The sequence below is a fragment of the Ictalurus punctatus genome, chromosome 15 (genome assembly GCF_001660625.3).
Source record: "Ictalurus punctatus breed USDA103 chromosome 15, Coco_2.0, whole genome shotgun sequence".
NCBI classification, from domain to species: domain Eukaryota; kingdom Metazoa; phylum Chordata; class Actinopteri; order Siluriformes; family Ictaluridae; genus Ictalurus; species Ictalurus punctatus.
The window spans coordinates 22,939,935-22,952,129 of NC_030430.2; the positions used below are offsets into that span (position 1 = coordinate 22,939,935).

Genomic DNA, 12,195 nt, shown 5'->3' on the forward strand with positions numbered 1-12,195 from the left:
ATCGCGAATCACTGAATGAATTTAAGGGCCATAAAGTCCGAACGCATGCCAGTGCTGACCAAAAACGCTTTTAAATCTGTGGAATCTGTGCTCTAAAGGAAAAACTGCACACTTCTTGGTAAAATGTGACATTGGGAATCTTGTAAATTAAAAATACTCTGAGTGTGTGTGTGTGTGTGTGTGTGTGCGCACGAGTAGTGTGTTTTAACAGCTTTAACACAGAAACTACAGCAAGGCAACTTAAATCCACTCCTCTCACCTGATGACTCAGCATTATTTTCTCAGCCATGACTGAACCAGGTTTTATTTCTGTATTCTAAGAAAACACACATACACACACACACACACACACACACACACACACACAAAACTGTGAATTTGTCCACATGACTCTACCCACACACTAAAGTGGCACCATGAGATGATGCCACCAAGAAGCACCAGTTCGTCACACACATTCGTGGACAGAATGCAACACACACACACTCCGTTTGAGTTTCTGGATTTCGTAAGATGTAAACCTCAGACCCAATCCAACAGGTTAGCGAGCTCGCTTCCCTCCCTCCCTCCCTCACTCGCTTCCCTCCCTCCCTCACTCCCTCCCCTCCCTCACTCGCTTCCCTCCCTCCCTCACTCGCTTCCCTCCCTCACTCGCTTCCCTCCCTCCCTCACTCGCTTCCCTCCCTCCCTCGCTTGCTCCGCAATACATCAATGCTTCCGTAAACCGGATTCAAACGTGACAAACACAGAATACAAAATCAATTCTCGGTATTAAATACAACACTAAACATATCTGTTGGCTTTAATGATCATTAAATGACCTCTCTGTTGTTTACATATACAGTACACTGTGCATATATAAGTTGGCCTCTCAGCACTCCTACATCCTGCGCTGGAAGAAAATGACGGGTCATAATCACATCCATAGTGATATTATAGAAAGAGCCAGAAGCGGCGAACAGAGAGAGACAGAGCTGCGGCAGATCGTCTGAGTGGAGACACACTATTACACACAGGAAGTTGTGACAATTTTTTTTTTTTTTTAAAAGAGCAAAACAGGACGCTGAGGCAGACAGTGCAAGACCAGTGGGGACAAAACAGACCTCAAGTGTAGCACATCATATCCTGTGTGTGATTCATTAGTGCTGAATATAACTTCAGAATGACATTCTTAAATCACATTATTCTTCAGGAGTGTTTAATCTGATAAACCCTGTCTGTCTGTCTGGTGGAATGCCTGTCCACACATCTGCCCGCTGCCTGTCTGTCCACACATCTGCCCGCTGCCTGTATGTCTGCATGTCTAGTAGAATGCCTGCCTCACCCAGCGATCATCTGCCTTCTTGTCCAGCCTTTTGTCTGCCTGTCTTTCCGGTTGTATGTTTGCCTGTCTGCATGTATAGTTATCTGTCTGCCTGTTTGCTTCTCTGTCCAGTTATATGTTTGTCCACCTTTTCAGCTGCATTGCTATCTGGCTGTCTGTCTGTCTGCCTGTTCGTCTAGCTATACATGCCTGTATGTCTGGCCATCTGTCTGTCTAGTCGCCTGTCTACCTGCCAATCCAGCTCTTTGTTTGCATGTCTTTCCAGCCCTCTGTCTGTCTGTCTGTCTTTCCAGCCCTCTGTCTGTCTGTCTGTCTTTCCAGCCCTCTGTCTGTCTGTCTGTCTTTCCAGCCCTCTGTCTGTCTGTCTGTCTGTCTTTCCAGCCCTCTGTCTGTCTGTCTGTCTGTCTTTCCAGCCCTCTGTCTGTCTGTCTGTCTGTCTGTCTTTCCAGCCCTCTGTCTGTCTGTCTGTCTGTCTGTCTTTCCAGCCCTCTGTCTGTCTGTCTATCTGTCTTTCCAGCCCTCTGTCTATCTGTCTTTCCAGCCCTCTGTCTGTCTGTCTTTCCAGCCCTCTGTCTGTCTGTCTTTCCAGCCCTCTGTCTGTCTGTCTGTCTTTCCAGCCCTCTGTCTGTCTGTCTGTCTTTCCAGCCCTCTGTCTGTCTGTCTGTCTTTCCAGCCCTCTGTCTGTCTGTCTGTCTTTCCAGCCCTCTGTCTGTCTGTCTGTCTTTCCAGCCCTCTGTCTGTCTGTCTGTCTTTCCAGCCCTCTGTCTGTCTGTCTGTCTTTCCAGCCCTCTGTCTGTCTGTCTGTCTTTCCAGCCCTCTGTCTGTCTGTCTGTCTTTCCAGCCCTCTGTCTGTCTGTCTGTCTTTCCAGCCCTCTGTCTGTCTGTCTGTCTTTCCAGCCCTCTGTCTGTCTGTCTGTCTTTCCAGCCCTCTGTCTGTCTGTCTGTCTTTCCAGCCCTCTGTCTGTCTGTCTGTCTTTCCAGCCCTCTGTCTGTCTGTCTGTCTTTCCAGCCCTCTGTCTGTCTGTCTGTCTTTCCAGCCCTCTGTCTGTCTGTCTGTCTTTCCAGCCCTCTGTCTGTCTGTCTGTCTTTCCAGCCCTCTGTCTGTCTGTCTGTCTTTCCAGCCCTCTGTCTGTCTGTCTGTCTTTCCAGCCCTCTGTCTGTCTGTCTGTCTTTCCAGCCCTCTGTCTGTCTGTCTGTCTTTCCAGCCCTCTGTCTGTCTGTCTGTCTTTCCAGCCCTCTGTCTGTCTGTCTTTCCAGCCCTCTGTCTGTCTGTATGTCGTTCCAGCCCTCTGTCTGTCCGTCTGTCCGTCCAGCTGTCCCTCCAGCCGTCCGTCTGTCTGTCTGTCTTGCTGTTTGTCTGTCAGTCTGTCTTTCCGATCATCTGCCTATTGGTGTGCCAACCTGCATGTCTTACTGTCTGTGTGCCAGTCAGGTCGTCTGTTTGTGTGCCAGCCCGGTTGTCTGTTTGTGTGCCAGCCCGGTTGTCTGTTTGTGTGCCAGCTCGGCAATATGTCTGTCCAGCCGTCTGTCTGTCTGTCTGTCAAGCAGCCTGTCTGTCTGTCTGTCTGTCTTTCCAACCATCTGCCTATCCTTCTGTCTGCCTACATGTCTCACTGTCTGTCTGTGTGCCAGTCCAGCCATCTGTCTGTCTGCACATCCGGCCTGGCCATGTGGCTGTATGTCTGCGTGGGCTAGCTGTGCGCCTAATGCACTTCAGATGTGTTAAAAACACCAAGTTTAACGGAGTTCAGCTGGGGGGGGGAGAAAGAAAAAAAAAAAAAAAAAAAAAGGGGAAACACTGAAATAATTAACCAGCCGACCGTGAACCGACCACTTCCTGTCATCGCAACAGAGCTGGACACCAGTTTAAAGCAGATCGTTTCATTAGCGGTTAGGTTTGGTACCGGTACCAGGCAGCAAACAAAAGTTCAGACGGCGCTACAAATTCAAACGTCCAGAACACCTTAACACCGTCATTAACAAGACGCTTCCAGTGCTTCCGAGCATTAATAAACCCAGCAGAATTCCTGCAGCAGCTGTGATGACGTGCAAATCCAAAATTAAATAACGTTAACGTAATTATTATTACCGGATACACGTCCAGCAACGTTTGATTTATTTCAGAGCACCTCGTTTAAATGTGTTAAAACAGGACATTTCCCAATTTCTCTTCACACTGCTTCCTCTTTCATCTTAATGCCAGGGTTCATCATTTATCTCATACGCTGTCTTGCACGGGTATGTGACACAGACCATACATTTTGGGTGGTTTGGATGGGGGGGGGGGGGGGGGTGTGTGGTTAACAATATGTGGTGTGGATGACCAAGACATGATGGTGTAGCGGAGTGTGTGTGCTCCAGCCGATTTTTTTATCATCGTTGCGTCAGACGATTTCACAATTCGGAGTATGATGATGATGATTAAAAAAAAAAATTCCACATATTCTATATATGCTCGCCCTTTATTAGGAACTCCCGTACACCTACTGTCTAGTGTGGGTGAACCCGTGTCCATGAAAGCCTCAGATTCTTGGCTGGCGGGAGTGGAACCCAGTGTGGTTTCCTGCTCTTGTAGCCCATCCACCTCAAGGTTCCAAAGCATGCCGAGATGCTTTTCTGCTCAACGTGGTTGTAAAGAGTGATTACACAAGTTATTATATTCATCCTGCCAGCTCGAACCGGTCTGGCCATTTTCCCCTGACCTCTCTGCTCAGCAAGGCGTTTCCAGCCACAGAACCGTCGCTCGCGCGATGTTTTCTGTTTTTCGCACCATTCTGTGTAAACTGACGTGAGAGAAAATCCCAGGAGATCAGTAGTTTCTGAAATACTCAAACCAGCTCATCTGGTACCAACGACCATGCCACGATAAAGGTCACGGAGATCACACGTTTTCCCCATTCTGACATATGAAGTGAACATTACCTGAAGCTCTTGACCTGTATTTACATGGTTTCCTGCACTGTGTGCTCCTGCAACATGACTGTCTGCTTGGATAATTGCATAAATGAGCAGATTATAGGATTTGTTCCCAATAAAGTGTAGGTATTTTAAAGATGTCAGATGATAAGATAATTAATTGTAAACATATTAATCCTATCACGGTGACGTGAGCGTCCAATCAGAGCGTCTCAGGGAAATCTGGTAGGTGAACGTTCATGAGCTCTTCCAGCCCAATCTCAAGCTTCGATTCCAACCACGTGTTTAATTTAGTAGATAACAGATAGTATGCCTATTCGAGCCAATCACAGCCCACGTCCCGGCTGCGTATGCATTTTAGCTTATTCCACCCTGCTTACATTTCAAGCCGTTTTGTTTATGCTACCCAGAGTGCATCTGTGGAGGAGTTTCTGATCGTGCAGCATGTCAGAGTCTGTTATTCGGCCATGATGGAATGAGATGCATTCCTTGGGAGGTACTTTAACTCTGCGCTCAGCTCTTGCACAACAAACGGACGAGTCCCGACATGAAAGCGTGCCGCACGCTGCAAGCTGCGCAGAAGTAGGGAACAAAAAAAAAAAAAAACAACAAAAAAAAAAACACCACAAAAAAATGAACACACCACACATAAAAAGCTTCTTGCATTTCTGAAAAAAAAAAACAACAACAGGAAACTCAGTGAGCAGCACAGCGCCATGCCGGGCTCATCCGCCTCACGGAGCACCTGAGCAAAATCATTCGATATGGTTTTATATATGGGATATATTAAGACATCGTGTCTCCTAATCAGAGACAGCAATTCCATAATTCTGCTCAACAAGCTTTAAGAAACAATTAGGAAGTGGGTGTGGACTGAACAGGTGGAGAATGCTTGGAGACAAAATGTGTACAGTCTCCCATATCACATAATAGACTAATCACTAACTGATGCTAATATCTCCCAATATATACTGCTGCTGATTATCAGTATCTTTAGCACAATAAACACTGACGAGTGTGTTGAGAAACAGGGAGCTTCAGGACACACAGCGCGCTGGATGATCAGTCCGGGGAATTTACTGCAGCCTGTTTTTTGGATCAGCAGATTTACTCTGACCGACTAATTTGCATGAAATAGAGAAAACAGGAAATAAAGCAGAGGCCGGTCATGGTGTTGCTCTCTGAGGCAGCCGCCTGCTCATCCACAAACAGCTAGCAGGTAAAAGGGGAAATACTCAATTATAACAATCATCAATAATACGATGATTATTATCATTAGCCAGCTCTGGGTGTGTGTGTGTGTGTGTGTGTGTGTGTGTGTGTGTGTGTGTGTGTGTGTGTGTGTGTGTGCGTGTGGAAGAGCTAATTATATGCTGCTCCTTGTATTCTGTTAGGATTTTCCCAAAATTCATAATTCCCATTTTTAGGCCCGGTCAGAAGAGCAGGAAGAGAGACAGGTAGATCAGCAGAGGGATGGGTAGACAGGCCAAGAGATGGGCAGAGAGAGAGAGAGAGAGAGAGAGAGAGAGAGAGAGAGAGGTAGAAAGATGGGCAGAGAAGTGGCAGACAGACAAATAGATGGGCAGGGAGACGGGCAGTGAGAGAGAAACTGGCAAGAGAGGGTGAGATGGGCAGAGAGATGGGCATAGAGATGGGCAGAGAGAGAGAGACTGGCAGAGAGAGAGAGACTGGCAGAGAGAAAGACTAGCAGAGAGAGAGTGAGACTAGCAGAGAGAGAGTGAGACTAGCAGAAAGACGAGCAGAGAGCGTGAGATGGGCAGAGAGACGGGCAGAGAGATGGGCAGAGAGAGAGACTGGCAGAGAGAGTGAGATGGGCAGAAAGACGAGCAGAGAGAGTGAGATGGGCAGAGAGACGGGCAGAGAGATGGGCAGAGAGAGAGAGAGAGAGACTAGCAGAGAGACGGGCAGAGAGATGGGCAGAGAGAGAGAGAGACTAGCAGAGAGACTAGCAGAGAGAGTGAGATGGGCAGTGAGACAAGCAGTGAGAGAGAGACGGGCAGAGAGAGACAGACAGAGATACGGGCAGACAGAAAGTGTGACATGCATGAAATCTATAAAATGACTACAAAATTGGTGATCATATTAAACACAGTGAGCAGTTTGTCCATATCCCGTATGTTTATTAGAACATTCATGGTCCTTAATGAACATCTTCAGTCTCACACACAAGCGGGAGAGAGAACGCTGCTCATCACCACACTCCGTTCTCACATCACCAATGTCAGCGGCTAAAAACACTGCTATGACGTAATCAGAGCTTTATTAATAAAAAGTTAAGGATATGATGTATGGGTGTCACCGTGTCACGCTCAGTCAGGGGCTACAATCAGACGCTTACTTTATCTCTTCTTTACTGTTTACCCATTCTTACTGCATTCCTCACTCCAGAGGGTCGGCTGTGATTCCCCCAAAAGTTCATAATCCTCTCTTAATCTCTAGACTAAATCACACAAGCTGGGTTTCTCAGCGCAGCAGGAGCCGCGACCGCACCGCGTGTCATTTCCTCACAGCCGCTCTCTCTCTCTCTCTCTCTCTCTCTCTCTCTCTCTCTCTCTCAGGACAACGTGATAAACGCCGCCACTGACAGAGATTTTATCCCGAAGTCATCCTCCAAAAATATCAACAATGACGGGATGTAATCTTTTTTTATTTTAATTTCCTTTCATTTTTTTTAATCATACGAAGGCTTTTCTACAGAGATGTCGTTAATAAAAAGTTTCTTTTAATTCTCATCTCCGGCTTATAAACGCTCGATTAATACCGCGATGTTTTTCGACTCCGTTATCATACCAATTACATCATGATTATGCTTAACCTCTGACATACATCATCAGAACATTACCGTGACCTGCTCTCAGGAAACTGCGTTTTCACCGCAAAGGAACGTCGAGAGAGCCCCACGAGCAGGAAGAAACTCGCTATACGTAAAATAACACCGTGGAGGTGGACGATATGACACACATATCATAGATCATTCTCCAAGGCATTTTTATGCTACGTATCATGATATACATGCTAGCTGACAAACTGAAAGCAAATCAATAGTGTTAAAAAAAAAAAACATTAGAAATTATAATAATGAATGTGTTTAGAATTAATAATAATAATAATAATAATAATAATAATAATAATAATAATAATTACACAATATAGTGTAAAATAAAAATATGTAAAATAAATAAATAAATAAATAAAAGAAGAAAAATGAAAACTGCTTGGTTAATATTTAGAAACAAATGTATAATATATTTCGTTATTATTAATAAGCAAATGCATAATGCATTTATATTTATTTTTTATTAAACAATATATTTTTATTTATAATATTTTTTTCTTTTTTATTAAAAAAATACATAATATATTTAACATTTTTTACAAGTTTTTTTTTCCCCAAACAAAAAGGTTAAGACTGAAAAAGATCATTTTTTATCTAAAATAATACTATATTTATTTTTTATATTAAAAAACAAACAAAAGAGAATCTCTCCCTATATCATGCATATATATTTTTTAATTAAAGATTAAATATGTATTAGGTCAAATTAGCCCCCCCCCCCCCCCAAAAAAAAAAAAAAAAGATTAGATCTTTGACAGTTCGTGGATTCGATGTTTCTATGGTTCCCGCCAATGTTTGTGAAGCTCCGCCCCCAGGATCTACGCTGGCCGTATAGTGTCTCTAAAATGACCGACAGGAGGGCCGTGTTCCCAGAGCCACGATTTAATCTATCGTTTATGGTCTTCTACACATCGTCATTCAGGTTATTTGTACAAATCATGAAGAAAATAAACAAACAATAATAAAAAAAAATAAATTTAAATCCACTATTGCACCTTTAAGTACAAAATGTTAACACCATACCTCGCTTACAGTCAGTTTGTACATTTACTTATTAACTTAAAAAACTGAATAAAAAGATATTGTGATTTAAAAAAAAGTATTGACATAATTTATCATATCGATATTACATCATCGTATCGCCCAGCCCTAACAAACCCCAGACAATTATTAAAATAATCAGACACATCAGAGAAACGCCGCCGTAATGCCGCACACGCCCCACATGACTCAGATACATGGTCTCACAAGTGCGTGTAATTCTTTAAAACAGAGAGGAAATCCATTTCTCGTATATAAAAATTTTAAAAAGACAATATCGCGGCTTTGCTGCGATTTTCTTAAAAGCTCGGTACACGGTGTAATCTCAGGCCCAGGCTGCTGGAAAAGCAAATGTACTGACTGAACCCTGAATAAACCGCAGTGGAAGATTACCGTATGAATATCCCGTTCACGTAGCGCGCGAGTTTCTCGCTTATTTGCAATTTTATTTATGCTTCTGCGTCGGCAAATCTGAGAAAAAACAAAACAAGAAGTCTCACAGTAGTCACAGTGTAAGAGAGAGAGTGGAGAGAGGAAGCAAAATACTGCACACGACAGAGAAAAACTCAGTTCCTTACGCCGTACTTCAGATTCCACGAATTTGTCTCGCTCATCCATGAATTTATTTATTTATTTGTTTTTAGTACAGTTGTGTGTAAATCTTTTGCTCAAGTCAAATCGAAATAAAATGTTCTCTAGATTTAGATAAAAGTTAGCCGCGGACGTAGACCGACTGCGCGTTCCCGACGCAGCTCGTTTGCGTTTTGGCCACGCCCACAAAACCCCATAAAAGGTAAAGTGCGCAGACAGCCGAGAGCACAAAATGAACAATAAGGGTAAAGTCTGAAAGTGGAAGTCATTTTGACTCACTACCATTCCAGTAAAAAGATTTATTTTATATCTTATGAATAACGAGCGTTAAATCTTCCATCAGCTGAAGCGCTCGTTTGGTTATTTGTCTTAAATGGCGCTTTTTGTGTTGTCTTTCTTTTTCCACATCACATTCTTTAATTAAAGTCGTAATCAGCAGTGTAAACTCGACAGTACATTCCAGATATAAAAGTGCAGTAATTCGTGCTAATGAAATGATTTGAACCGGATCGAGTCGAGGTTTGCTTTAGTTAGTCTTCCTATGCATTGATCTACACACACTCAGGAGCACGAGTAGGATACGAAGGGGTTTTTTTGGACTTTACAGTCTTTTTATGAATATTAAATTTCGTGCAACGCTCATATCAAGGATTTATGAATAAATCTATTTACACCCAGGTTGATAAATGAGTCCTGGGGTTTGTTGATGCACACTAAAGCTGCTGATAGAATATCTACACTGTGATAAATTACGAGACTTCTCAGAAGAAAGAAACGCTGATATCGTTAGTATGTTTTCAAAACAACTACAATCAGAAGCAGCTGACGTAACGGAATTTTGTACTCGATGTTCAGTAGTGTAAAATATTTCGATTTTTTTGTGTTCGTTTATTTTCGTAGGCATTAAATAAAAGTATCAGTGAAATCATTTTTTTTTTTTTTTTTTTGCATTACTACACTACTGTTTGTTAGTGATAGGTATCCTAGATTGTTACCACAGGTACGACGGGTATCACAGATTTTCACCACAGGTACGATGGGTATCTTGAATTTTTAATCACAGCGCCCTTCCCATAATGCACAAGCCCAATTCTTCCTTTTGTAAAAGTAAAGAATAAACAACCTGTGAAAGGAAAATAAAACAATCAACGACAAGGTAGTGTGATGTGGCTCAAGCTCCTGAAGTGTTTTATTCCTCTTATACCACAGCAAATTTGTCAACAATTACAATTTTTGATTCATTAAAAGATCAACACGTCGTACTTTTCAGCCATTTGTAGTTGCATTTAATGCCACGGAACGTCCGTGAGACCAGTTACTGCCTGTTATAACGTACAACATAACAGCTATAAACCTTATTAAAAAAAATAAGTTAATAAGACGAAAATACTCGTCACAATGCAGAGAAAGCAGAAATAAAAACTTCCTCTGTTCCGAAGACTTTGCTGTGGAGGAAAACGTACAGACCGTCACACAAAGTGCCGACGCTGGAGACTCCTTCCATAACTAATAGTCTCTTTCCGGAAAACTTCACCGGAGCAATGTTTACACGTTTTTTTCCCCCTAATCTGTTTATTATTAGACTTCGATTATGAGACGCATCCAAACGTCAAGCCCCTGTGAGTGAGCTGTTAATATAGAAACAATAACACATCAGAACAAGCGCATTGATATAAACTTGTGATTCGCCTTTAGCCGGAACTACTTTCAGACACGCGTTATATAAAATTAGAATTTGTTGTATTAAATCAGATTTGAGATCTGTTTATTATACTGCTGTGGTATAATAATGACTAACAAAGTCGTATCAGTACGTATTGTTTTATTTTGATAAATCCTTACTGAACTGCATAATTAGCCCCCTAATTAGCATATGCAAATTGAATTCCCGTAGCTAAAATATCGCGATGCTACAGGGTATCGGAAATTCAGGCTAAACTTTCAGGAATTCCGATTCCTTAATCCATAAAAGGAACAAAAACAAGTTGTAATTTACCGTTTTTTAAAATACTAAAGTATAAAAATAGTATCAGGTCAGTAAATTAATTCTCTTTAATATATTTAAAGACCTAAATGTGTTGCGTTGTTAAACAAATTCCCCCAAATAAAAGGAAAAAGAAAGAAGGTGGCCGACATCCCTCTCACTAGCTTCCAGGCTAATCGCGTCTCCTACCTGAGTAAGCTGGAGAGCGCGTGAGCGCTCGCGCTGTGTACGCCGCCGCTCGAGCCGTGTCCCGCGCCTCCTCCACCACCTCCACCTCCAAATCCTCCTCCTATTCCTCCGCCGCCACCGGACGTCGCTCTCTTGCCGCTCAGCAGCTTCTCCACGGCGGCCACATTCCCGGTGCGTGCCGCCTCCAGCAGCTCTTGCTCCTTCCCCATGTCAGCCAAGCAGACACACACCAAACCGGGCAGAGAGAAGATCCGACTCGCGCCGCCACCACTGCCGCCGCCCGGAAACGCGCATTCACGCGCTCACAGCACAGCGGAAACAAAGCTCTCACAGGGTTCTCACTGTATTCCCAACCCAGTCCTGTCCGATCCAGGGAAAGAAAAAAAACTTTCCCTCCGTCCAAGCACCTCTCACACTCACACACACTCACACACACACACACCCAAACATACACACACAAACTTCCTCTGTCCGGTCCTTACACGTCACTTCCTGGCGTCTGGTCCCATCCTGTGGGCCAACTCCCAAATGCTTCCCTACAGGACAATCAGTACACTACACAGGGTGTAGGATACATTATCTCATACCCCATGTAGTGCACTGATGTAGGGAATAAGGAAGTAAATCCCCAAATGCTCTCAATTGGATATATAGTGCACTGTGTAGGGTGTAAACGCTCTTAATTTGTGCCCTAATATAGTGCACTTCTATGTGGATTAGTGAGCCGAATCCTAAATGCCTCATACTGGACATTTAGTGCACTATATAGGGGTTAAAGCCCTCATTTCATGCCCTAATATAGTGCACTTCTGTAGGAATTTGGGAGCTGTATACTAAATTGCTCCCAGCCATACATATAGTCCACTAACCGGAGTGTAAAAGCCCTTATTTCATACCCTAATACAGTGCACTTGTATATGGATTTGTGAGCTGTATCCTGAATGGCTCCCTATACAACACAGGATGTAGGATATATTGTGTCATACCCTATGTAGTGCACTTCTCTAGGCATTTTGGAGCTGTATACTAAATTGCTTCCAACCATACATATAGTGCGCTGAATAGGGTGTAAAAGCCCGTATTTCATACCCTAATGTATATGGATTTGAGAGCTGTATCCTAAATTGCTCCCACCCAGACATATAGTGCTCTAAACAGGGTGTAAAAGCCCTTATTTTTTGAGATTGTAGGATAGGTTATGTCATACCCTATGTAGCACACTTGTATATGAATTTGCGAGCTGAATCCTGAATGCCTTGTGTTGAATATATTGTGAACATCATAGGGTGAACA

General features: G+C 43.2%; 1 protein-coding gene across 8 annotated transcripts in view; it reads right to left on the reverse strand.

The window, feature by feature from the left end:
* Positions 1-11,392, reverse strand: part of LOC108275628 (ankyrin repeat and SAM domain-containing protein 1A) — a 60,715-nt gene extending 49,323 nt beyond the window's left edge. For 4 of the 8 annotated variants that reach the window (XM_053686340.1, XM_053686338.1, XM_053686342.1 and 1 more), the window contains exon 1: positions 10,903-11,391. In XM_053686340.1, coding sequence (XP_053542315.1) covers positions 10,903-11,111 — 209 coding nt within the window. In that variant the 5' untranslated portion in view covers positions 11,112-11,391. Of the gene's footprint in view, positions 1-10,902 lie in introns of all 8 variants that reach the window. The other 4 variants (XM_053686345.1, XM_053686344.1, XM_053686343.1 and 1 more) reach the window with 2 other exon arrangements.
* Between the last annotated feature and the right edge of the window lie 803 nt (positions 11,393-12,195).